General features: G+C 39.6%; 2 protein-coding genes across 2 annotated transcripts in view; both read right to left on the reverse strand.

The window, feature by feature from the left end:
• Positions 1-575: 575 nt before the first annotated feature.
• LOC104465088 (unconventional myosin-IXb-like) lies at positions 576-2240 on the reverse strand. Its single transcript, XM_010077999.1, has 4 exons — positions 2213-2240; positions 1569-1708; positions 1149-1291; positions 576-1015 (listed from the first exon to the last, which is right to left on the reverse strand). Exon 4 carries the CDS (start codon positions 975-977, stop codon positions 576-578), a length of 402 nt encoding a protein of 133 aa, XP_010076301.1. The 5' UTR covers positions 978-1015; positions 1149-1291; positions 1569-1708; positions 2213-2240.
• The window catches only part of LOC104460928 (unconventional myosin-IXb-like), a 32187-nt gene continuing 8045 nt past the window's right edge, over positions 1153-25294 (reverse strand). The window contains 39 exon segments of the mRNA XM_010077997.1: positions 1153-1291; positions 1569-1708; positions 2213-2260; positions 2726-2849; positions 3786-3917; positions 4661-4766; positions 5149-5277; positions 5584-5776; positions 6233-6303; positions 6486-6597; positions 7102-7143; positions 7636-7812; positions 8334-8432; positions 8898-9088; positions 9389-9546; positions 9844-9974; positions 10234-10300; positions 10855-11784; positions 12261-12427; positions 12535-12684; positions 13112-13234; positions 13760-13870; positions 14073-14153; positions 14617-14739; positions 15265-15304; positions 16367-16477; positions 18077-18152; positions 18345-18540; positions 18647-18788; positions 19360-19481; positions 21115-21249; positions 21541-21657; positions 21896-21985; positions 22454-22583; positions 22807-22907; positions 23046-23088; positions 23090-23137; positions 23254-23316; positions 24972-25066. Of these exon segments, the coding sequence (XP_010076299.1) occupies positions 1153-1291; positions 1569-1708; positions 2213-2260; positions 2726-2849; positions 3786-3917; positions 4661-4766; positions 5149-5277; positions 5584-5776; positions 6233-6303; positions 6486-6597; positions 7102-7143; positions 7636-7812; positions 8334-8432; positions 8898-9088; positions 9389-9546; positions 9844-9974; positions 10234-10300; positions 10855-11784; positions 12261-12427; positions 12535-12684; positions 13112-13234; positions 13760-13870; positions 14073-14153; positions 14617-14739; positions 15265-15304; positions 16367-16477; positions 18077-18152; positions 18345-18540; positions 18647-18788; positions 19360-19481; positions 21115-21249; positions 21541-21657; positions 21896-21985; positions 22454-22583; positions 22807-22907; positions 23046-23088; positions 23090-23137; positions 23254-23316; positions 24972-25066 (5253 nt within the window).

The following is a 25294-nucleotide window of genomic DNA, read 5'->3' on the forward strand; positions in this document are numbered from 1 at the left end:
CTGCCCAGAGCCTTCCCCTGAAGAGACACGATTCCAGTTAAAGGCTTCCTTTGAAATAAATTGGTCATTAGACAAGACAGACTTTTAATAAACTAACAGATGTATTTTTAAAAAGTGCAACGTATTAATAAACGTTTTTATATATTTTGGTCTCAGTTAAGGCTATTACAACACGAACAGTTCTGTAAACCACACAGAAACGGTCATAAAAACATAAAAAAAAAAAAATTAAGGCAACACACACTGACCCAAACTCACTGTTGGTCCCATGAGAGTCCACTGTAAGGCAAACGGGAAAAGGCACGGCAGCAGAATCAGGGGGCTTTTTTTTTTTTTCTGTACACTCAACCCATGTATTTTACTCAACATAAGTTTTACGTTCTACTTTCTCCGCAGGGTTTTAATTTAAAGGGAAGAATATTTGTATTTAAACAGCCTTGCTTAACCCTTCCAGTACTGTACAGTTCCAGGCTGCCTTCCCAGCAGCCACTGAAAAGAACAAGTTCACAGCCTTCAAAGGGTTAAAGCCAAAGCTGCAGTCAACTTCAAAACCAGTCCAGACAGCTGAAGTATTTTCACTTCTCTATACAGGGAATGTGAGAGTAAGGGTCCGAAAACCTCCGTTTTACTTTTGCTGTTGGTTCGTATTCATCCAAGAGTTCCTGAGCGTGGGCCGTCGCAGACCCTTGTGCAATGTACACAGAATGGATTTTATCAGTTCGCCTTGCTGGCTGCTCCCTTCGTCTCACCATTATTTGAGACTCTTCGTTAGCCGAAATCCCGCCCCGGGATTCTGTACATTTGAAAATCCCAGGAGGAAGTTTTATATTTTCTGTTGGCATCACCGGAGTTCGACGGGGCACTTTAATCTTGGACAGTGTTAAACATGATCTGTGTCTTGAAGCCAGGGATGCAGAGGAAAAATTTGAAGAGGTTTGCAAAAGAGAAGGCACTTTGCAAATGTCTTTGGCAGGCATACTGGAGCTCTGAGCACGGCAGTGTAATCCAATAATTGCTTTAAAGAAACAAGATACTTAGATACTGAAAGTATGCATAAAAATGTAACCTGATACAAGCAACTGTGACCAGATAACACCTGGTCACCTGGCTGTGTGCAGTGAAAGATGTAGAATAAAAAAAACACACACTACCTTAATACTGACCTTCGGTATCCATCCGTCCTGTTCTATCTTCAAGCAGGCTCTCTGTGCTTGCTGAGGTCTCCGAGTCTACATTTTCCTCATCAGAGCCTCGTTGATCAAGCTCAGGTAACCGGTAAGTTATATCTTCCCTACATCAGAACAGAGATTGCAGCACTCTGTAGGAACGTCTCTGGTATGAACAACTTGACGCAGCACAAATTCAGAGGTAAACCTTCCTGCTTGTAGTCATTAAATATTAATTCTCGTGGTATTTTCTCTCAGCTAGTCCTTTGCACCTTCATAAAGGTCTACAGAACATAATTATCTCATTTTGGACAAAAAGTATACTGCTTTACTATCTGTATTACCTCCAGCTGCAAAGCGCATGACCTACAGAGGTAAAGGATTTCCAAAGCTGGGACTTACTTTTCTTCTTTTATCGACTGTATGCGATCAATGAGAATCTCCTTTTCTCGGTTATCAGCTTCAGAAACTTCCTCTTCTTCATGCAGTGAGTCCAGTTCTGAGTTGCCACTGTCATTTCCTTTGACCTGGGAGCTTTTACTCTGCAAGACAATTTTATGTGTAAAGCTTCTCAGTCCTAAGAAGCTACACAAGTCTTGACTGTCTCCTAGTTGCAAGGTGGAAGCCAAATGAGTAGGGAAATGAAGGGCTGATGGAATTTATGGTGAGCTGTTAGTTACCCATACAGATGTTTCCAGAGGTAATAGAAATTCTTCTGTTCACCTGATTTCTAGGGTTTTGTTACCTGTTTTGAAGCATAGTAATTTGATTTGCCAGCCTTAGCTTAGTTGTAGTAGTAACTTATGAGTAACATTACAACATCCAATACAAGTTACATTCAGAATGTCTATGAAATACAAGAGTCACGACAGAACAGGCCAGCACCCTGCATGCAGTCTGGGGAGGAAGCTGCACCAATACATGCAGTCTCGATTGTTCAAAAGATTATTTAAAACCAAGTTACAATACAAATAGTAAGTATTTTAGTCATGCAATAGTACCATAAGAAAAAAAACATGCACTCTTAACACAGGCAGTGTACATACCAGCATCCCCTCATACGGGGAAGAAAACCCAAGTTTTACAGGCCAGAGCTAGAGAGAGATGAAGACCAAATTCACTATATGCAGCTTCTGATCAGAGAGAGTTTGGTTTGTTTTAATCAGTACAACAAAAACAAAAGTGTATTTGCCCTAAGGGAATGCAGCATATTTTTTTCCACCATCCATCTCTGGAGTGAAGTAACTCCCTTGCTGTTTAAGACACTCAGCAATCTTAGTTCTGCTGATTGAATTATATCAGAATAGATTTTGACCACTACAAGAGCAGCCCCCCACCCCTGTGCCCTTTATCAAACTGAGAGTCCAGTACAGCTGTATACTTAGCTCCTACCTACAGTTTTGGGCAAGCCCAAATCCCTTCTTTTCCTTATCTTGCAATTGGTCTTTGACTTACTGGATGGCATGGACAGGATAAATAAGCAGCACATCCTGTCCCAAGAAACTGGTGGGATGCTTTCTGCTGGATGGTGTGGTTCCGTGGTTTAGTTCAACACTTACCGTATTCTGCCGAAGCAATGAGAGTCGTCGAAAAGCAATGCTCTCAGCTGCTTCCAGCTGATTTATTTCATCCATTTTTATCTTGTACTTCCTTATCTGTTCCTTTATGAGCATCTCTACACACCTGGATAAAAGGGTGAGAATTTATTGAGCAGCCTCATACTAAGAAAGCTCTGGGGACAACATGGTGGGATGGAATGCCTCTCCTGGCTTGGGGGCGTTTGCTGCACACACGCGTAGATGGCATGCAATCAACGTGTCCCAATGCATGCCTTACAGGGGGTAGCACCGCATGGTAACAGGGTGAAGAGTCCAACACAGCGAGCAAAACAGGAAAGACTGTCACAGGTAATGGCACGTGTTCGTCCTGCGATAACGTGAGCCCCTCATGCTGACTGGACACAACAATGGAAAGCAAACGGACATGACCATGGCTAACTGCTGCTTCTACCTGTCTCCCCTGTTCTGGCACAGACTGGTAGATACAGAATGAGCCTGCAACCTCCCTTTTCCACTTCTATGGCCCCATGGGTGAGTAAGAAGTTACAAAAAGCTGTCACTTTCCAAACTCTGTTCTCATTGGAGGCAGATGCAGGGCCAGCCATACAGTGAGGGGCACTCAGAGCCAGAGCTGCTGGAGAGTGATGAGAACGGAAAGGATCAAGGACAGAACCTTCTTCAATTCAAGGAACAACACAGAAGAAATTATCAGGGGTTTCCAAGAATGAAGGGGACAGTTTAATTCTATATCCTACTGTTTATTATGGCTTGTACCTCAGCAAAGTATATATGATTAGTGTACAATCCCCCCAAAATATTATCTGGATGGAAAATACAAACCTGATATTTAAGATTTCAAAATCATCCTAGTTCATGATTTGTCAACTTGGGACAGGTGAAAGGAGTCAGAGAATGACATATAAATGGGCAGCAATAGCAGAGACAGAATTTAGCACCTCTTAACCCTTCATACGAATAAGGTTGTAACAAATGCAGGTAGCAGGATTGGCCTTCCATTATATTTCAAAGTAGAACTTTGCAGCAGACTGCTAAAACTTACATGGTTGTTTTTGAAACATCCTTCATGCTGGTTAAAGGGTCAGAGGTATCCGGACACCGCAAAAGGCATGGAGCAAAAACAATGGCCAAGGCATTGGGTGACATACGGTTGACATCTTCTATCAAAGCCACTCTGAAATTCAATGTTCAAAAAAAAAAAAGTTTTAAGCAAACCTTGCTAGAATACAGGCAATCTGATCAAACTTTGCCAGAGTTCCCAAATAACACGTAAGGAAGCCTCTAGGGTACTAAGTAAGTACAGCAGTTCAAAGAAGTTTCAAAATTATTTCACACCTACTAAGCAGACAAAGTTTCATGCATCAGAAAAAGGACCAGGAAGTCACCAGGTGAAGCTAGTTTGGCAGCCTCTCAAAGTCTGTCTGGTGATTCAGTGCCTCCTCTTTAAAAAAAAAAAAAAAAATCCCTTTTTCCCTATGTTCAGAGGGCCACTCAGAAAATTCTCAAGTTCCTTGGATAAGAGCAGCCCCTTCAGCAGTACCATTTATCCCTGCTCCCAAGACTAGCATATGTACAAGCATTTATAATCCTTATGCAGTCCCAAGTTACACTAACATCCGCGGTACACTCTGTACCCATCTGTACAGATCCTGGTGTCCAGACGACTCACTAAATCTTTCGCATCTACCTTGTCTTCAAATTTGTTCTTACTTGATTTGACACAAACACACCAGATGGCAGAAGTAAGCACACGTCTGTCTTTAAGCACAACTATCACCTTCAGTGCTTTCATTTCTAAACCAGCAGCACAATCCCTACGCTGACACTCAAGGGGTTTATGATTTTAGAAAGCTTCCAAGAGGGACTCAAAAAAGCCACACAGAATTTCTCTCTAACTGAAGCAATTACACTCCTTACTTGACCAGATGGAAGATGAGTCGCTCCAGGGTGTTATGATTTGCTTGTGGAAGCTGTTCAAGGACACTGTAAATGGCACAGAGTTGTTCCTGTTTTTCTGGTAGTTCTGCACAAGGGGGGAAAGCACAAGATCGTAACGGCTGTGCAACGCTAGTGGAAAGCTGCCAAGCGCTTTCTGACATTGTCTCAAACTGTCTGCAACACATCGAGATTAAATTCTTAGAAGCCACACTGTCATTTCATTTACCAATTGTTGTAACTGGATGTTAAAGTACGCCTGATGGCACTGCAATTTTCCTGCTTTTTCAGATGGTGCTGCTGTGAGCAATCATCAAGTAACACATCAAGATCTCCAACAATATTTAGCATGCCTTAATCCCACTGACATTAAATGAATCTAAAGCCAGCATGAGCATCTTAGAGTTTCTTTTCCCAAGGATGTAACAAGTTAAAGAAAAACCATTGCTTCAAACATTTCTGAAACCTACCTACAGCTCGGAGAAAATCATTGTACTGCGCAGATGTCATTAGTGGATCTGGTAATTCCCGCAGCCATTGCTTAAGGATGCCCGTAATAGTGTGAATAGGGTAATTCTCCAGTTTCACCGAGTTTGGATCTGAAAAGAGAGGTTTTATTTAGGGCAGTTCATTCCTTTGATGTACACAATGCGACCTCAAAGAAATAAGATTAGACACTTAAATTTCCTGTTCACAGAATCCAAGTGGCAATTCAGAAATAAAAAAAAGGGGAAGTCTGCTGAGAGTCACTTACATGCACTAAACAGCTTTTTCTAGCCAACAAAAATAATACAGCCTGCATGGCCACCAAAAAGCTGGTTTTAAAACACTAGAAAATGTTAGATACTGTCAGGGAAAACTGGTATCAAGCAAGGAATTCAAAAGGGTGGACAACATTGCCTGACCTGCTTGCAGCAACTGTTTCAGCTCCTTCATACGATTTGCTGATCCCGATTTCCTGTAAATGCCTTCTGTGTAGAGGCCGTGCATCTCCACGTACTCCAGCAACTTCTCCATGACAACAGGGACTGAATTTCTCTCACTGGTCAGGGAACTCACACACACTCCAAAGTGACGTGGTTCTGCATCCTGTTCATTCTGGAATGGATATAAGTCAAGCACTCTGAATACCTGTTCCCAAGCTAGAAAATTCCATCATTTAATGCTACAATTAGCTTATCCTTCCAGAAACAAAAACTGAGTGTTTTATTCTAGCTTGATACAAGCCTTTGATCATAAGGTAGATTTCCTGAGCTGCAGCAATAAAAAAAACCAAACTTTATGGTACACATTAAAGGATTCCTTTAACAGTTTGTCCAACACAGCAGACATACCCTAAAGGAAGAGTTCCCAAATTAGCTCAAGTATCACCTTTTAGAAGAATGTTCTCTTTCTGCAACTGCAGAGCCTGGGTCTGACTATATGCAGGCAGAAAAGGGAACTTAAATATTTAAGCAATTTTTATTCAGTCCACTGTTTGTTCACTCAGAAAAAAAGGCAGCATTTTGCACGCATGACTCGTAGTATCACCGTACCCAGATCCAAAGTTCTTACCTTTTTTCCACAGGATGTGCAGCTGCTCTGTATTTTGGACATGCATTTCTTGTGGCAAGTCAGCTTGCAAACTAAAGAGAGGAGAAATTGTTACAAACATTCCGAATCACGTGAAAATACTAAGTAACTGGTCTTATTCACCTGCTATATGACCTGCTGTACTGTTCACTAAGCCCCAACCGTACCAGACAAAGTTATAAGTCGTCTGCACGTATTGTAAACTAAGCGGCACGAATGAGGCATTTTCACTCACCACTGCAGAGACAGGCCTTCTCCATGGGCCAGATGTAGGACGAGCAGTGTTCACACGACTGCCGTATGCTCACTTGGTAGTTTGTGAACACGTGGCCATTGTGTTCTTCAATCTGGTAGGAGACAGGAAGAATTTGCTTTTTTAAAATAATTTTTCTTTTTAATAAAACTATCTACCCTATCTTTGATTTTTTACTTTTATTTTACAATTACAGCTGATGACTTTGTCCTTGAAACCAAATTTCACGTTATCTTAAGGCAGTTGGGTTTGCTGGATCATTTCATAATTGACTTGGGGCCTTGGTTAAAAAGTTCATCAGTGCAACACATTAGCTCTGTCTTGTTATTTAGTAGTTGTTTTCTAAAAGCGTTGTGTTCCAAAAGATGCTGTGGACAAGCAAGAAAATGCTGGAGTACCACCTATCACTGCATAAACAAGATTTCTGATTTATGGAAAACAGTTTTATATTGTGTCACATCTTCATAACAGAGGTAAGTGATCTGGCATGCAAGATAAAACAGAACTTCAGTACAAAACCAAGCTCTTTCAAGTGTTTTCCTCTGTGTTCTGTGAGTGCAGCTGAGGACTTAGATTATTGCAAAAAGAAAGTACTTACCGCACGATCTTGTTTTCGTTTCTTCTTCTGGGCTTTGGTTTGCTGCAGTGGAATACAACACTGGCATTAGGCTTTGAAATTCAGACATTCCATTCCCTTTTTTTTTTTTCCCCCTATTCAGTTTCCCAGACTCTACTCCACCTCCAGACATTTGAGACACTATACTGCAGCTTTAGCTTGGTATGAGGGTTGTCTGAGCTCACACTGTCAACTTCCTAAAAATCAGCTGAGCTCAACGCCTGATGACAAAGCAATTCCATCTCTAAAACATTCAGAGAAATCCTAAATTTTCACCAAAGAAAATGCGCAAATACTTTTAAGATTCTGAAAATATTAAAAGTTAATTAATGAACGATTCCAATAAGGTGTATCAGCATTCAGAATTTTTTATACGCGTGATTTGTGTATGGAAAGTGTTTCCCAAATAACAAAGAATGCTATCGAAAAGGTTTCTGGGGTAACAGAGGTTCCTCATCCTAGGAGAGTAACATTGTTTAATCATCCCCTAAGTCAGTAACAGAGCAAGTTTTATACCTTGGGCTGCTCAGATTCCTCTTTTTTTGTATATCCTCTGATGAATTCATCCAGAAGGGATTGGAAGAGATTCAAAACCAGCTTGACTTCTTTCTCTTCCCTTTTTTTGGCCAGATTTGTAACGAGAAGCTGGTAATTTTCCACCAGATCTTTGTAGCCAACGTGGATTTGCCCATTCTAGAGAAGGAAAAAAATATTATTCAGAAGTCAGTCTTTTTGGAAACAGATGAGACAGTTTCATATTTTTATGTGTTTAAGTTCAGAGGCGAGAAAGCACACTCATGATTAAAGTGAAAGATAATAACTCATGACAGAAACAAGTTAGCACACTCCACTACTACACTGGAGACGGGCACTTGGCTGGGACAAAGCAGTGTCGGAAGAATATTGTAAAAGCTTTTGGCACCTCTCTTTGGTGTTTAAACACAGCAACATTAAGAGGCTGAAGAGAGTAAAATCCATCCATTTCTAAAAATAAGTTACAGACAAGTGAATGAGAAAAGAGAAACAAAGCAGTCTGCTTAAGACTACAGCAGAACTGTCAAAAATTTTTTTTTTTCAAGTGTAACATTCAGCTTTGAATTCTCCACTAAGAACTACTGAATTGCTTTGTTAAAGAGCTGTAGGTCAAGCATTTAAACTGCATGCTCAATTAATGTATTACCTACCAACTTTTCACTTTGAGACTTACTACTTACAGGAGCAGAGTACATGGTCTTGATGTTTCCTCTAAACTTCTCTGTGGCTTCAAAAAACAAACATTCAACACCAGACTTCTGGGAGCGCAAGTCATTGATCTAGAAGGCAAATATACATATGCATCATATTTCATTAAAACGAGAATGTTCAACCAGTGTTAAGCTTCAGTTGCTGGGCTTAGTAATCTATGACCTTTCCAATTATTTAAAACAACATTTCTTAATGCACTGTGATGATGATACAAAATAGAGTCAGGTAGTTAGGCTCTAGAGAACTCTGTCTTCTTATAACTCATGCCTTTTTTTTTAATACAACTTTTGCTTTGTTTGTAAACAAAGAACTAACATGTATGCAACAAGCATTTGATGTAATATAACGCATTCAGAGACTTGAAGGAAGGAACAGGAAGAGCCTCAATACAGACCTACTTTGGTCAAGCTACAAAATTAACTCCCCTTTGCTTTAAATCGTAACATAAACTTGCACCTAGAAAAGTAGTCTTTAAAATTCCACATAAACAGTGAACATAGACCTGAATTTTATCATCGTTGGGTGCCTTTTACCTTGTTTAGGAGGAACTCATCGAGATGTTTCAGTTCATTGGCATTTGCAATCTCACGGACCATGGAAGCTCGCCAATTCTGAGACACGCTTGAGATCTTGCTGATCTTTATAGTACGGTTCTTCTTTGTTTTACTGCTCTCTTTCACATGGCGCTCCCCTGCCTGGAGGCGACTTGGCTGTCCAGAATATGCTGGGAAGGAAATTAATTTGTATATTAAACAGAATGACTGAATTCTGCAGTATTTGCTTCCTCAGTAGCCATGCAAAGTATCACAGAAAAGATTATATTAGCAAGCTGAGGATTAAGTCCCAGAAACTCACCTTCTGAAACTTTCTGGGTTCCTCCTGTTTCTGAAAAGAGGACACAGGATTTGTATATTTGTATATTTGTATATTAAACAGAATGACTGAATTGCTTCCTCAGTAGCCATGCAAAGCATCACAGAAAAGATTATATTAGCAAGCTGAGGATTAAGTCCCAGAAACTCACCTTCTGAAACTTTCTGGGTTCCTCCTGTTTCTGAAAAGAGGACACAGGATACAAGGGAGAGGCCATCCCCTTCGTCAATCACATCAGGACTCTCCTTTGGAATTTTCTTGTCTGGCTTTTTCCCCAAAAGTCTACGCAAAGGACTTCTGAAAGCAGACCTGAACACAAAAGCAGAGACAAGTTTGTTAGATTAGTAATGGAAGCTGGCCCTACTACACGAAAAGGCTCTTTCAGCAATAAACTACAATAGGATTAAACTCTATTGTGCATATTTACTCCAAGGTCCAACCTGCAGAAAAACTGAGCAGCACAAAAAAGGAAAGAGTCTGGCTTCTGGCTCAGGAAGTCCCCAAGTTTCAGAATGCCAGAAGCTGTAAGAGCAGACACGGGAAACAGCATTTTTTTTTTCCTTCCCATTTTCTTAAAGGCAGGCCAGTCACACACAGAATACATACTTGGCATCTATCTGCTGACTTGCTGACTGCATGGCAGCAGCTGCATCCGAGGTAGGTAGGAGGTCACTGGGCTTCTTTTGCACAGGATATTTCTTGTTGCCTTTTTCTTCTTCTATCGTATCTGGTGACTGCTACAGTAGAGAGGAGTAAAAATAAACGTATTAGAGTGAAACAGATTCTTTAAAATTATTATTTAAATTTATTAAAAATTAAGTTTTCAAATTGTTGTATAATATTTGCTAATGAAATTTTTTTACATTAATATCAAGTCAAAAAATCAACCTGAAAGGAACGCAGGCATACAGAACACATTATAGCAAATTATTCACAAATCTTTAATATTTATAAACAAGGATAATTAAGTATAAATATGCACAATAGCATTGATACCTGATTCATGGTAACAGACTGGGCGAGTGTTGAGAGATCACTTAATGAAGATGAATTCCCCTTCCTTCTGTAATGTTACAAGATAAGTTTCAGATTACATATTTTATAGAAGTCTGTAGCCTTTTAAAATTTACCACCTTTTAAATAACCCACATATCAATGTTACATCTGAGAGAGAACCCTGATCAATTCTCGCAACTCACTTCTGAATGCAAAGCGTACTCAAGAAGTAAAAAAAAAAAAAAAGGGGCATGTCAGATTTCCTGCTATATCAGAGGGATGATGCTTGCAAACTGCAGGTCACTAAAACCTTGTATTTAACAGACAAAAGACACATGAACATAAACTCCAGACACTACTTTAACTGAAGCCTTGACTCTCCATTTTAATTCAGCAAAGCAGGCTTCGTATTGTTTGTTAGCTCTGAAAACATTCTACCCATACAGGTTCAGCTGCGGGACTGGGGACTGAGAGCCAAGAAAAAGCAGCAGTTGTTCGTAGCTCTATTTTCTCCCATAACATGGCCAGATATACAAGTTATCAGGAGTTCTGCATCTGTTTTTAAATATTACAGGTATCTCTTTTCTGAAAAAGTCAACAAAATTAGCAAGCTGCCCTTACTCTAGCTGATCCTGAGGAGACTTATCCGCACGTGTTCTCTCATCCAAAGACTGACTCAGCATATCATTCTGACCGGCATCAGACTGTCTCTTTCCTTTCCACTTCTCTCTCTTGTACTTTAGTTTCCCTGGGTCATCCACATATCTCTGGATTGGGGAAGAAGTGGGACTATCCAGATCTTTGGTTGCCTTCTGAACAAGACGTTTGCTCTTATCTGCCCAGCACTCAGCTGGAGTTTGAAAGCTCCCAGAAGCAGACAGTGTATGATGAAGATTCAGTGCAAGATTTGTTGGCCTTTCAGGGCAGTTAAAGCTTTGGCTGCCTTTTATCTGGTTATTTTGATTCCCTTCTGTTTTCGTTCTATCAACTGCCTTATCATCTGCTTCTGATACAGGTGCTTGCTCAGGAATAGAACTACTTTCTTTTATTTCACTTGACAGTGGTGTGTCTGAAAGAGCTTTTTCTTCGCTTGGACTTTTCTCTCCCTCGCTGCTTCCTTGAAGGACAGTATCTTCTGCGGTGGATTTCTCTGGCACTGGGACAGTTTCCAGGGCCTCTTCAGAAGAGGTTTGTTCCTCATGGGACAGTGAAGGTGGTTCTTCGAAGGAAAGCTGGACATGCTTATTCTGTAATTCGTTATGTTCCAGCCCCCTCTGCCGGCGAGATTCACGTTTCTCCCGGCTGTTTGCTACCTTCTCAGAGCCCTCCGTCGCGGTCTTCTGGGGTAATACGGATTTTTCAGATGAGCTCAGGTTTTCGGCTTGCTCATTTGGAGTTTGATCGCTGTCCCCAACAGCTTCATCCAGCTCAGACTCGGGTTTCACAGGCAACGGAGCTGTTGCTGGTTCACTGAGCTCATCCTTGCTCTTATTCTCTTTGTCTTGATCTTCTTGCATTTCTCTCTGCTTTTCTAGAGCCATTTTTTGAAATCTGTTAAAAATTCGTAAGATGAAAACACAAATATTTAATGCCCAGCAGTCAAGAAAAGTACCCAGCTGTTAAAATGCAGCCTAAACAGCAACACGGACACAAAGTACAAATACACAGTCCCAGTACGACTGCGTGGAGGTCTGTTTCTCAGGACTGGCATGCACGAGTGCAGCTCAGCTGAATAATGCTCAAGTACTAAGCACTTAACCAGGTCCCACACACCACCAGCCATTTAGTGACTGCAGTATCACATGGTAATAACTATCTTTGTTTACTAAGCCAACATACCACACAGAAACTGAGCTCGGCAGGTGAAGCCGAGCAGCTAAGGGGTTTGCAGTATCGCATGGTAATAACTATCTTTAAGTTGTTTACTAAGCCAACATACCACACAGAAACTGAGCTCGGCAGGTGAAGCCGAGCAGCTAAGGGGTTAAAATGCATGTTTTTTTACGATATTGCTTGTCTTCCTTTACCTCTTACGCTGTAGATGCCCTCTGACCATGGCTTGCACAAGACAAATTCTCCTCTTCTGCTGAAGGTAGCATTTTTGCTCCCTGTATCTTCGCCATGCTGACTGAATATAAATGGCAGCATTATTCCTCTGCAGTGCCATCCTAACACAACGGGAACGCCAGCACGCCTGATGAGGGAGATTTGTAAAGTAAGGGAGGGGTCCTGGGCGGTGGGGAGTGTTGAGGGGATTTGTTTGTTAGTTAGGAAAAGAAGCTTGGCAATTCTCACAGATACCTGTAAAACAATGGCTGCCTGCCTTGTTCTGAGAAAGCGCCTCCGTTCTAAAACCATCCTGAGCCAGCTCTGAAGGAGAATGATTTTCCTGATCACTTCTTTGTGTAGTGTATCCTGTAGTCTCTGCCGTTCAGCCTCCTTCATAAAAACCTGCTCAGTTAAAGAAAAGTTCATCAATATGCAGTTAATAGGAGCCTTTCAGCTTCCACTGGAGGTATCTTCACAAGCTAAAAAATGAGAATCTCAGTGTTTGGGTTCTGTAACATACAACTGGACTTAAGGCTTTCAAATCACAGAACCCTTCTAAAAATGAAAACATTGACCTGTTTAACAAATGCCAGTAGCAACAATTTCCCGAAAATAATATCCATACAGTACAGAATTGTACCGTATTGTAAGACAGCTCAGCACCAAAAACAATGAGGCAACTACTGATGTCTTGTGTCAACATTTGCAAGAGTTAAGATACCTAATTTAAATACAAAATGCAGAAAAGAATAACACCTGTAAATGAACTGCGCTAAATTTTGCAGTGTCCATCAGTATTTTTTTTTGGTTTATGGAAATTTTCACAGACCTTGGTCATCCCTATTTGATAGTAGTTTTCATCCAGTTTTAGGTTATTCAAGTAAACACAAATGTCTTCCTTAGAGGCTTTGGCATTTTTAGGCAGTAACACCTGAAACTGGTCTATGAATTCCTGGGAAAAGGACAGACAGCAAGGATCAAAGTTAGTATGCAGTTCACAAGTTTAGAGTTTTAACTAGGTTTCTAAAATTAAGCTAAGACACATAGGGGTTTTAAAGTACTTATATCTCTCTTCAAATAGAGCTATTTTTTCCTACTCTGCAAAATGCAGGCTTCATTCAGCCTCCAATTAAATCTATGTGATCTATAAAGCTACACACACACACACAGAGTATTTTATAGAAAACTCATTCACATAGGGAGACAGTAATGTGCAGCATGGACTGCTCATACTTGCTGCACTCAGAATGCTTTCCTTCCTTCCTACAACAACTAGAGCAACTTACTAGTAGATGACTCACGCAATAGCATAGACTACAACTTGTTACCATGAATGCTCTGTCAAAACTACAATGAATTTTTACAGTTCATCCCAAGTGGTCATGAGCTTCATATGATGAAAGACAAAAAGCTCAGAGGCAATGTGTGTTTTTTCCAAATAGAACAGGTATTTCTGAAAGATTCCACTTCCACATACCTGGAACGTATATTTGGCACTATAGCCAGATCTTCGGATTCGCACAGTTTCTAGCATGCCAGTGTATCTTAACTGTTGAAGCACCAAGTTTTCATCAAAAAGCATCTCTTTCTGAAAAAGATCAGCAGTCAACAGCTAGTAAATGCCTGAAGAGTTCTATTTCTGTCCAGCAGAGAAAGCACATTCTGCTTTCACACCCTAGTTATCCTTCACCTTCGTACAGAATGATAGTGAACAAGTCAAAAGAGATATATACAGGGCTAGAAGACCGAGATCCTCAGCACTCAGATCAGCTCTTAAGGCAGTCTCTTACCTTCTCCGCATTGGAGCGGATGCAACGGATGAAGAACGGCTCAGCTTTACCCAGTGTCTCCAATAACTTATTAAGTGAAGTCTGAAATGAAATATTGAGAAACATTTTTTCCCTCAGGTATCAGCATTTCGCATTGCATCTGACAGCAGTACAACTTCCTCAAAAAGAAGGTTGTTTTTGACCTGATGGCAATACAAAACCCTACTTTATCCAATATGGATGTTCTCCTGTATTGCACAGCACATCCCTGTACGTGTTTTTACCTTTTCTCAAGATAATGAAAGGTGGGGTTTGCGTGTGCTGTTACAATAGCACTAGATCTGCACACAAGGCTGACTGCACAGAGAACTGACACATTTCATAGCAGAAGGGTAGTCTCTAAATGCAGTCTGACTTTAACCAAGTAATAAACCCTACTTTAAGCACATCCAAGAATAAAAAACTTTTTTTTTCAAGTACGATCAGCCTGGATCAGACCAGAAAGGTCTGTTGCCATGAGGTCAGGGTGCACCCAGAGGTGCATACCACCCCACTATTCACCTACCTGGAACTGCGCACTTATGCTAGGGGGTTTCTTCTTCTTGTGTAAGTGCAAGAGGGATTTTGTAGTTCGATCATGCAGAGTCATGCTTACGATGAGCTTCAGAGATTTGGAATCCAGCAAGTTCTAGAAGAAAGTTTTCATAATCAACAAAGGGCAAGTCTCTTAACTGAAGGTGAAATACTTCTGTCTGCATCAAAATGAGCAAGAATGAAGCCAACTACCTAGAGCTCCGTGTTCAAGGACACAGTACACTTTATGACTGTTTCTATTTTGGACCAAAGCATCTTCTTAAGAGTGAAACTCTTCCATTGCTCCACCCCAAGAGTGTAAGGTGAACAAGGTGAATTACATAATTGCTGTGCTTGCCTTCCATTACTTGTTTAGAAATGGCTTTATGTATTTATGGCTTCTCCAGTCTAACCAACCAGCTGCCAATTCACAATTTTCTCCTGTTCAGCTCTGCTTATAAAGGTGAACATTTACCTGTCCTTTGCATGGTCAAAAAGGAAGTTTTAGAGGATAAATAACACAGCTTTTCTACAGTATGAAACAATATTTTCTGAAAGGAGTTCTGTCAATCAAAATTAATGTTCACAGTGTGAAAAAAAGAAACATCAAGAGAAATCTAAATTTACTGAATAACTTTACCTTGGGAATGATCTGCTTTTGTTTGATACCTCTACTTTTCCTGTTAAAATATTAAAGATCATTTAAGAAAAAAATACACATGATTTTTATTTATTTCAGCAAGGCATAAATTGGTGCAATTTATGAGGCAAGACAAAGGATAGAAGAAAATTAGCACAACAGCATCAGGGGGTGTTCATGCACGTCTCTTACAAGTGATCAATGCAAGAAATGCAAACTGCTTCGCAACGTGATTTTTTTTTTTTAATAAACTCTGTAGGTATTGGAAGCCTTCAAAAGTGAAACATTTTCTCTAAAATTAAAGCTTATTAAAGACTGCACTGTTGCACAGACTATTTTTGCCAAGTTATTCTACTTAGCTAACTGTACAGTCATTGAACTCGTCATAGTACTAAAGCACTATTAAATCAAAATACTTGAGTCAGAAGTTATCACTGCTTGCACCAGAACCCTTGTGAAAGTACTTAATCACTGACAGAAGGGATGACACATGCCCCAGAACTCCACTTACGAATTCTGATACATCTGAGATAATCCCCAGAACTTCCTGGGGTGCTACACAAGCCTCAGGCACGGCTCCCATCCACACACAGTGAACTCAAAGAGGAAGCTCTCAGAAACAAAGCTCACATCCTCCTAATTCTAAGCGTGTTAACTCTGTGCTGTAAGGCATGTTCCAACTCCATGCTACCCAGTTTACATTTATTACACCACAGATCGATTTTCTTACACACAGGCAGCTGTGTGCCTGTCTTGACCCCGGAATATACACAGCACTGGCATCCTGAATTCCAGGAAACCATTACTTGTAACTTGTGAGAGATTTAATTGCTGAAAAGTTTTGCAACAACAAGCTTGTACTACATACTTGGGTTTTAATATAAGTTTACAAAAAAGCAGGCTGAACTTTCAGCTAATGCAATGAAGCAACAAAGCATTCTCAATAGCCTTTATATTTTTAGAAGGAATGATTTTGTTCTTAGTTGTCTTATTTAGTTTTTTGCAGAAGACAAACTTGGGACAACTGCGTTTTTTATGGACTAGAGTAACTGCTTGGTTATTGTTGCACTTTCAAAGCAACACCTAGAGCACCAGAACTCACATGAAGTGGGAGCGGTGTTGAAGTCGATTGAGTGACCGAAGCAGCTTACAGGGATCATCACCCTGCCATGGAAGTCCTTTTATACTCGCGATGATTTGTTCATGCATGTCTCTAAAATGATTCACAGCAAAACGAAGATGGCAAACAAAGATACACAGCCATGAGAGGGGGGGGAAAAAAAATAAAAGGAGTTAAAACCCAAGAGATCCCATCACCAAGTGTGCTCCAAACAGCAGCAGGTCAATCCCAGACTACTTTTTACGAAGTACGAATGATTCTAATGTAAAGTATCAGCACTTGCTACTCTGTTAGTGCCCTAAATTTTGATTAGCAGAGTCTCATACTAAAGTTACTCTCTATTTCTACCTTTTTGTGTGTAAATTCCTGAGCCATCAATTCAGAAAACAGAGGAAAATTTAGCAAAATAGACTTAATGTGCAAGGAACCGTTTTGTTAAGCTAAGCAGCCTTTTCAGATAGATATAGGCTTCATTATAATCAAGCAGTAAATATTTTTATATACAGATTTGACTACTAAAATGAGGCTGCTTAAGTGGACTCACATCAGAACAGTTTAAAAACTAGCTATTAAAGGAATAATTGATGAAATTTTTTCATTTCCATTTCAAACTTATTTACACATTTAGCTGTTCAAAGTAAGCCTGGGATGGTCCCTAATTTGTGGCAGATTCCATTGTTTTAAGCATGCACCGTGCTTGTGGAGTGTTGTGTCTCGGTACAGAACTTACCTTCTTTACTCTCCAGAGAGGCACAAACCAAAAATAACAGAAGCGTAAGAATCACTTCTGACTGTTAGATGCTATCACCGTTCTGAGCTGCTCACTGAGGCAGCAACGTTATTACAGACAGCTGCGTGCTTCCTTGGGTACCTCTGAACATTTTTGAATATCAAGATTTTGTGTGAAGATATCACTAGGTAACAGATATGTTATGCTATGACCAATCCATTCATCCAAATTGCATCTTTAGTTCTCAGTTCGAGCAAGTGACAGAAGCTGTCCTGGATGAAGTAATTAAGAAGCAGCACGAAGTCACTACTTTGTGTGTACTTCGTGGCTTCACTTTCACCCAGAGCACGCTCAGAAGGTCAGTCTGTCCAGGAATGTGCCTCCCTGGCCTTTAGTGCAGGCCTATTTCTACTTACTTCTTGTTTTCATAAAAAGAAATGATGTCTTCAAAAGCATTTATATCGAAATCCTCAGAACAATCAAATGAGAAATCAAGCATTGAGCAGCTGCAAAAGGAACATGTATAAAACCTAAATACTCCACAGAAAGGCAAAGATGCCCACATAGAGCAACGTGTGGAGGCAGTTCTGCGGGAATTCCCCTGCCTCCTAATCATGTCATAAGGCTGCAAAAAACCTGAGCACTCCTACAAATCCTCCGGTGACACAGACTGGCTGGAACACACAATGCTAAAAGCAACACATACAATGTGCAGACAGAGAACTCGAACCCCAGGGGTAAATGGAACTGAGGCCATGCCACCAACATTTGGTAATACTGGGTTCTTACATAAAATAAGCTAGAGTATTGTTTTGATAGTATTAAAAAGGCCAAACAAAACAAGACAGAAGAAATAAAACTTGCTGTCCTCGTGAAAAGATCTAGTTGACATTTGATACATGAAAACGCGACTCAGCAATTCAGGTCTTTTCCCTGATAGGGGTTAAGTATGTGTTTCTCACCGATAAACTTTTTCTACGGGTGTGTTTGATCTCTGGAGTTCTCCAAGGGGAACTCTGGGTCCTTGACGTACCACTCCTGTTATGAAATAATCAGCAAGTTGAACTTTGACAAAGATACAAGCATAACAGACAAAAAAAAAAATCCACCAACTGCAACAAGAAAAATATCTGCCTAAGGGCCTGGATTTTTGTCTAGAACTTTAGCTATCAAGCTAGATCACTTTCTCAGTATTTGGAAGCATTTCCAGTGCATTTTTTCATAGCATACCTGCAGTCTTCTGAGCTCTCTGGCGTCCAGCTTCTGCAAAAACAGCCATTGCTCGAATAGCTGCTCGCAGAACTGCCCAACGGAACACAGCTACAGGGTCCATTCCGATCAGCTCCCGAACGTAAGCACTGTCACTGCTTCGTAGTAAAGCAACAATATCTGGTCTCATGTAATCCATATTTTTCTCTCTGAAATCCTGCAAAACAGGCACATTGAACCACAAGCTCTCAGTCTACACCCTGACAAAAACTATCAGAAAGGTTAAGGACATTTTTTTTGTGGCCATCAGATTTATCACCTACTTTTATCTGGTATTTAACTTTGCCAGCAAAGTGTCGAATAATAAAAGCAGGCTCCATCACTGGGGTTCCAACAAAAAACTTGTTCTCCTCATGCTGCTGTTTGAATTTTGCAAGTAGAGTTTGGTTGGTGGCATGTGGAAAACTAGGAATACAAAACAAAAGAAGTCAGGTATTTTTCAAACACAGGTGTGTTTGAGGTGCAGGGTGACAGACTGAAGAATGCCTATTGGTCCTTGTGGAAAGTATTGGACTGTCAGAGATCTCCTCACTTTAACTGAGACTTACACACTTGCTTTGAATCTTAAAGGTGGGCTTAATTTCTTGACCGAAACCAAACAGCTCCACACATAGCAGAATAGTCTCAGTATTTCCTCCCACTTCACCGGTCAGGTTCAGTTAGCAGCACATTAACTATTTACCACCTTTGCTACTTAATGTTCCAAAGGCTTACACACGTGCATTTTACTTCAATCGTAATTCCATGGAAAAACACAAACCTGAGTTTCTAAATCTCCTTAAGCCAAAGTTCAATTTATATCACCACCACATTGGAGCCATTAGAAGGAAACTAGAGCATAGATGATAGTCAAAAGATAACCCTTTGCTTCCCACAACAGTCTTCTCCTTTTTAAAGTGCTGTATTTCTGCTCCCTTCTACAGTCCTTCCCTCCTCCCTGCCACACATGTTTTTGCAGAAGATGTTTGGTGCTTACTTGCTTTCTTCATCCAGAAGATAGAAGAGGCCAGTGGGCTTCTTGCTGATTAAGTGAATGCAGGCCACATTATCAGTATAGTCAATATTGTGCCAAGTGATCCCTTCACTCTTATATTCCTCCTGTGTAGCTCAAGAAAATTCCCTCATCAGTACAGTGCCCTGACCTTTAATGTCCTGTGGTCTAAGCGCTTAAAAGACATCCTTGAACAGCTACAGCAGGTTGAATTTATTAGTTCAGACAGCAGAAACAAAAATAAGAAAAATTTGTAAATAAGAACAGAACAGCAGGCATACTGGGTAAGACCAAAAGTACACCTAGGCAAATCACTTAACAGCAGATGCTTGGGGTAAAACTATTTAAAAACCAAAACAGCGAAAAGAATGCTGCTGAAATGACAATGCATCAAATGCTTGACAGGACAAGCTTCCCATTACGATATGGAACCAAATTATCAGTTTTTCTCAATGCTGTAAATGCCCATGGGAAAAGCTAATACAGTACTAATGTAAAAAAGATATCCCGCAGAAAATTAACTAAGTTTTATGTTTACCAAAAGTCACAGAGCACCTCTCACTGTTCTACATGATGACAATAAGAAACGCATTATTTTTAAGTACGTCATTAGGCAGAGTGAACTCTACAGACTGCTCAGTGCGCACGCCACATTACAGAAATGAAATGCCATTTTCCACAGACAAAAAAGCCTTTCTTCCAAAAGATATAGAGATCCCCTCTGAGGGCCCTCATGCTGCAAGAGATACAGGAAATGGGCCATTCCAGGATTAAGCTTATTTGGAAAAATGGCATTAGAAAAAAATAAAATAATGTAATTATTTACTCTAGTTAGCTTGCATAGCCACTTCTGTCATAGGTTACAAAATGGGGACCTCAACATTATGTTTACATACAAAGTTTGTATGTTTGGTAATTTTCTTCTCTTTAAAACACTTGTTTAAAGTGATCTACATGTTGTTGACTAAATACCACATACAACAGAATGACTCCTTTCTTTCAGCAGAGCAATCTGAGAATAACTTTTTAGTACAAACCAGAAAAAAAAAAATCCAAGACCAGAGCAAAAAAGCCCCCAAACTTCAGTCTAGAAACAGGATCTGTTAGCTCCTGCAGCACTCAAAGCACTCTGTAAGAAGATTACACCATCTGCGAACTCAACATATGCCAGTAATATCGGGATTTCAGAACTACTGCCAATACCAGCATACAGCTGTATCGCCTAAATGCAGTCAGGTGAAAGAAGCAACAAAGACGGGTTATTAAACATTTACAAAGTGACAAAAGTAAGAGAAAGTTTCCCAACCATAACAAAACAAAACCCTGGAACAAATAGCTCACCTACCATTAAAAAAAACCCCAAAAAACCCAAACCAAAAACCCTCAAACAAACCCCTCACCTAGAGATTTTCAGTCTCAAAGTTTAGTTTCATCTGGCTTCTGTCTGGGGTTGCCTGAATGGTTTTTTTGTTTCTTATGGTCAAGCAGAAACTTAATGCCAGTCCTCTGAAGAAAGACCCCACTGTCACTAGCATATGTAGAGCAGTAAATACAGCAAAGCTGCAACCATCAAACAATACCATCATAAGCAATAATAAAACAAGTAATTAAAAAAATAAGACTTCGGAAATATATTATAAAAACTATACTGTGGGGTTTTTCAGAAGAGTGGCTAAGTTTGTATGATATATGAGCACTTGATAAAAACATGTTTTTGTTTCAGCAACTTTACTTTCTTACCTGTTCCAATTTGAAAATGTGCTGATTGAAATAATACTGAAGCTGCTCATTTGCATAATTTATACAGAACTGTTCAAAACTGTTGGTTTCAAAGTCTTCAAATCCAAAAATATCAAGTACACCAATGGACAAACACTAAAAGAAGATGAGAAGATGTGGAAATCTCATTAAGCAATCTCAGGCAGTGACTTAACCCGCACCAGCTCCCCCTTACAGAAAGCGCTATAGCATGTGCCAATAGATTCTGAATATTTAACAGTTACGTCTACTATGAAAACAGAGATTATTAAATATTACCAAGAAATTTATCATGGACTTCAGAAGAGTCAAAATTTATCCCAGATATCCGAGCACGGCATCTGACAGCATTCTGACAGCTCTAACCACACAGCTGCCTACAAAGACTTGTTTCTGTGAGAAACTTACTGTAACAGATTCCTCCATGTCCTTCTTATTAAGGAGCGCATGATTAATTCGCAGAACAATCCAATCAAACAGAGCACTGTATAAGGACTTTGCCATTGAATCACGAGCTGTTATTGCCTGCAGATGAAACAACATTCAGAACTTTATTTTTAAAAAGCATTTCTATTTCAGACCAGCGTCCGTCAAAGGTTACAGTCCTAGCAGAACAAATAAAACCAAACTTTTTCTTCAGTGCTGACTTCTGATGTTCCAGACATCCCTCACTAAATGTGCAAGTGTACCATATTAGCTTTCTTGGAGCCAGAAAAGCAAGTTTCATTATTTAAAATAATTCTACTAGTGTTCTTTTACTCACCTCATTGAGACTATATGGCAAAATAAGCTTATCATTAGCAGTCACAGTTTTTCTTTTCGTTAGCACTTCTACTAGAATTTCTCGTTTAACCTTCAAAACAAGCAAGAACAAGAGTTACCATCACCCTCAAGTTCTCCAATGAGTAATCTGATGACACCAGTGCACACTACAATTTCCTTAGAGAAGCCCAAGCTACATTTATGATTCATCAATTGCTTTACACGCTCTTCAACTTCTTTAAATTATTCTCAGACGTTCATTCAGATATTTCCCTATGGTGGCAAAGAACACATCTCTGCTAAACTTATTGCTGCTCAGCTCTAGGATTACTGAGTAAACAAATTCTACTCCCATCCTATGGGCTATATTCCATCCCTAACCCAAATAACTTTAACCAATTTTATCCATTTCCCCTCCCACAAGATAAATGTTGTGGAAGTATCATAAACCAGATCTAGACACAGCAAACTGGGCAACAAGATACTCAAGTAAAATGCTGAGGTAGAGCATAAAAAAAAAGATCTATCAAACATTAGAGCTAAAAAGAAATACTCTTACTTTCAAAAGCTGGGAAAGAATGTCCAACACTTCAGGTGGTCCTACATCCAACCCTTCATCACGACCTGTAGCTTTCTTCTTGTACGTAACGTTGCCCAAATAAAGAATAGCTGAAAGTATTGAAAAAATCCTAAGGAAGAAAAATTGGATTTTATAAGAGGTTTTTTTTATGAGTTCATTATAACAGGTTAGCAGACTTAATTCTACTTCAAGAATTTATCCGTAAGCCCTCAAATACTCAGCTCTCCTGGCTTCCTACCAGACTCAATGTGATCCCACCACATAGACAGTTTATTGCAATTCATGAACATTAACTAGCTATCAGTAACAAAAGCTTCAAGGTTTCTACTTACTGTTTTTTCGTTGCTGAAAGGAAGCCAACCATCTCCATGGCTTGTTTTAATCTTTCAAAGTCATGTCGGAGATCTTCCCCATCTTCAATTTTCAAGTTATGCTGTGAAGACAGACCCATAATTAAAGGCAAAGAATGAAGCCCAAACATCACAAGAAAACAAGTATAATCTGTTCTGCTTTCTTTCATCTTTAACACAACAGACAGACAACATTTATCAATGCATGTGTCACAGATTACCTGATTGAGGTAGAAATAATCTTCAGGTTGCTTGAGGTGAAAGCTCTTCCTCATTGACTCCAAGTAGCAAATAATAAAAGACATGGTAGTTCCTACAAAGTCAAAACATTTCTCTTTCACTAAAATATAATGATTTTTCTTTTATTCTATGTACTTTAAATGCTCTTAAATTCTTCCATTGTGTTAGGAAACCGTATTAATCTCTTACCTTTCATCTTTCTCTTGAGAAACGAGACGAGATTTTTCAAGCAGGTATTTTTCAACAACAGCCCTAAAGAGCAGCAAAAAATGAAAAAAAGTATGAGGGCAACTGCCAAGAGAGTTCTAATAATGAAATCTGCCCTAAAATACACCAGAGAGCAGCTTGGTCAGTATCTTAAATCTAAACCAAAAATCTCTGTATGCACTATATTGTAATTGGAACAAAAAGAAACACCCAAGAAACACCTATCTTTAGGGCTTGGTTTTAGTAGACATGACTGGGAAAAGGCAGACGAAGCTAGAAAAGTGCTGATGAAAAATGATAAGCAGAAACAAGTTATGCAGAGTTCTAACCACCTCTTATCTACTCTGAGATTAACACTTATCTGACAAGGAATGCAAAGACTACAAGACCCCAAAAATATACTGGATAACTGTCTGGTTCTCAATCTAACAAGTCTGACAGATTTTTATGCCAGTATGTATGTCAGCCTAAAACGGAAGCCAGCCAGCCAGCCAACCTTACAGCTGGACACAGTAATCTCCTCCATAATAATCTAAACTCCTTGACATGGGATACAATGAATGAAGCCAAAGTTTGAGCAGTTTTTTCTCATGCTGAAGACAAAACAAGTATCTTCAAATTGTACCAATCTCCTGAGTTAGTGCGACTTCATCTGAAAATATGCCGATTTTGTTCAGAATAACACTCAAAGCAAATGAAGTACAGAGCTCCCAGTCACTTTATGTCATTGCCATTCTGTAAACTGCAAACGCAAAGACGACCCAAAGGAAGGACACGGCGGAACACAAAAGTCAGTGATAACTAGTGACACTCCATAGTGCAGCAAGCTTCAGGCAGAATTCCATACCAATATGATGTGTTACAGCACTGTACCTGAGCCAGCACAGGTACATCTTCACAACGTGTGACACACTGCTGTGACCTTTGCAGATATGAGCATTAAAAATTGAAGATGCATTTTACAAAACAAGATCTCACTTTAGGGCATGACGTTAGACAAGTAACCATGCAAGCATTTGCACACAAATTACTAATACCACAGAAAATTTTTGGACAAAATTCTTCACTTGAAGTGAAAGTGCCCTACAAAAGAGCAAAGCATAATCTTTGATTAACAATATTGAGGGACTACAGTGATATGATGTTACAGCATCTACTACAGGGTGAAAAATATAAAATTCTAAGACTCAGCTGTGACTACCATATATTAAAAAAATACATGTAGGTATAGAATATTTCATGTTTGTCCTTCAGACAGAAGCACACAATTTCAAGCAAGTCAAGTAAAATAATTATTTTATAGTTTTCTTTCTCTATAACTGGCGTTTAAATTGTTTCTTTAAAATGGCTTCCTCAAATCTATTTCACTTCTCTTCAACTCCTCTTAAAAATTCAGATCTTCTGGTTTTAACTGCAAAATGGAGAGGACAAGGGGTGTTATGAAAAAGTCCTCATTTAGCATGAAGGTAAAGATGCATCAGATGACAAATTCTTATCCTGATACAGTTGCACAGCAAGGTAACAATATTATGCATCACCTGATTATTCCACAAAGCTCAGAGTGTCTCGAAACCTCCACAGCAGCAAGCTATTCTCACATGAGAAGAGCCTCAACAGGCAGCATTTTATATACAACAGAGTCTTTATCAGCTCCTACAAGCACAGAGCTCAACCTGAGAAGAGCTTCATGCCGTACTTACCCTCGGACAATACCATTCTCTAAATAGTTGACTTGAATGAACTTTCCAAAACGACTGGAGTTATTGTTATGTGCTGTTTTTGCATTTCCAAATGCCTGCAATAAAGCAAAATTAGTTTATTTCCAATTAAACAAAATACACCAACACACAGCTTTTCAAGCTCTTCTGTTCATTGTTCAGCCTATCCTGTTAGCTCACAGTATGAATCTGAAATACTATGGAAATGGCAGCAGATACCAAAAGGGCAGCGTAGGAAGCCTCCACTGTTCCTCGCAGACCTATATGCATTTATTATTTGCCCCATGCAATAATATTTGAGGGAA

The sequence above is a fragment of the Pterocles gutturalis genome, unplaced genomic scaffold (assembly GCF_000699245.1).
Source record: "Pterocles gutturalis isolate BGI_N339 unplaced genomic scaffold, ASM69924v1 scaffold23503, whole genome shotgun sequence".
Classification (NCBI taxonomy): domain Eukaryota; kingdom Metazoa; phylum Chordata; class Aves; order Pterocliformes; family Pteroclidae; genus Pterocles; species Pterocles gutturalis.

Excerpts from the sequence above, each read along its gene's own strand:
- LOC104465088 (XM_010077999.1), bottom strand. The coding sequence starts at position 977 with ATGCCTGCCAAAGACATTTGCAAAGTGCCTTCTCTTTTGCAAACCTCT.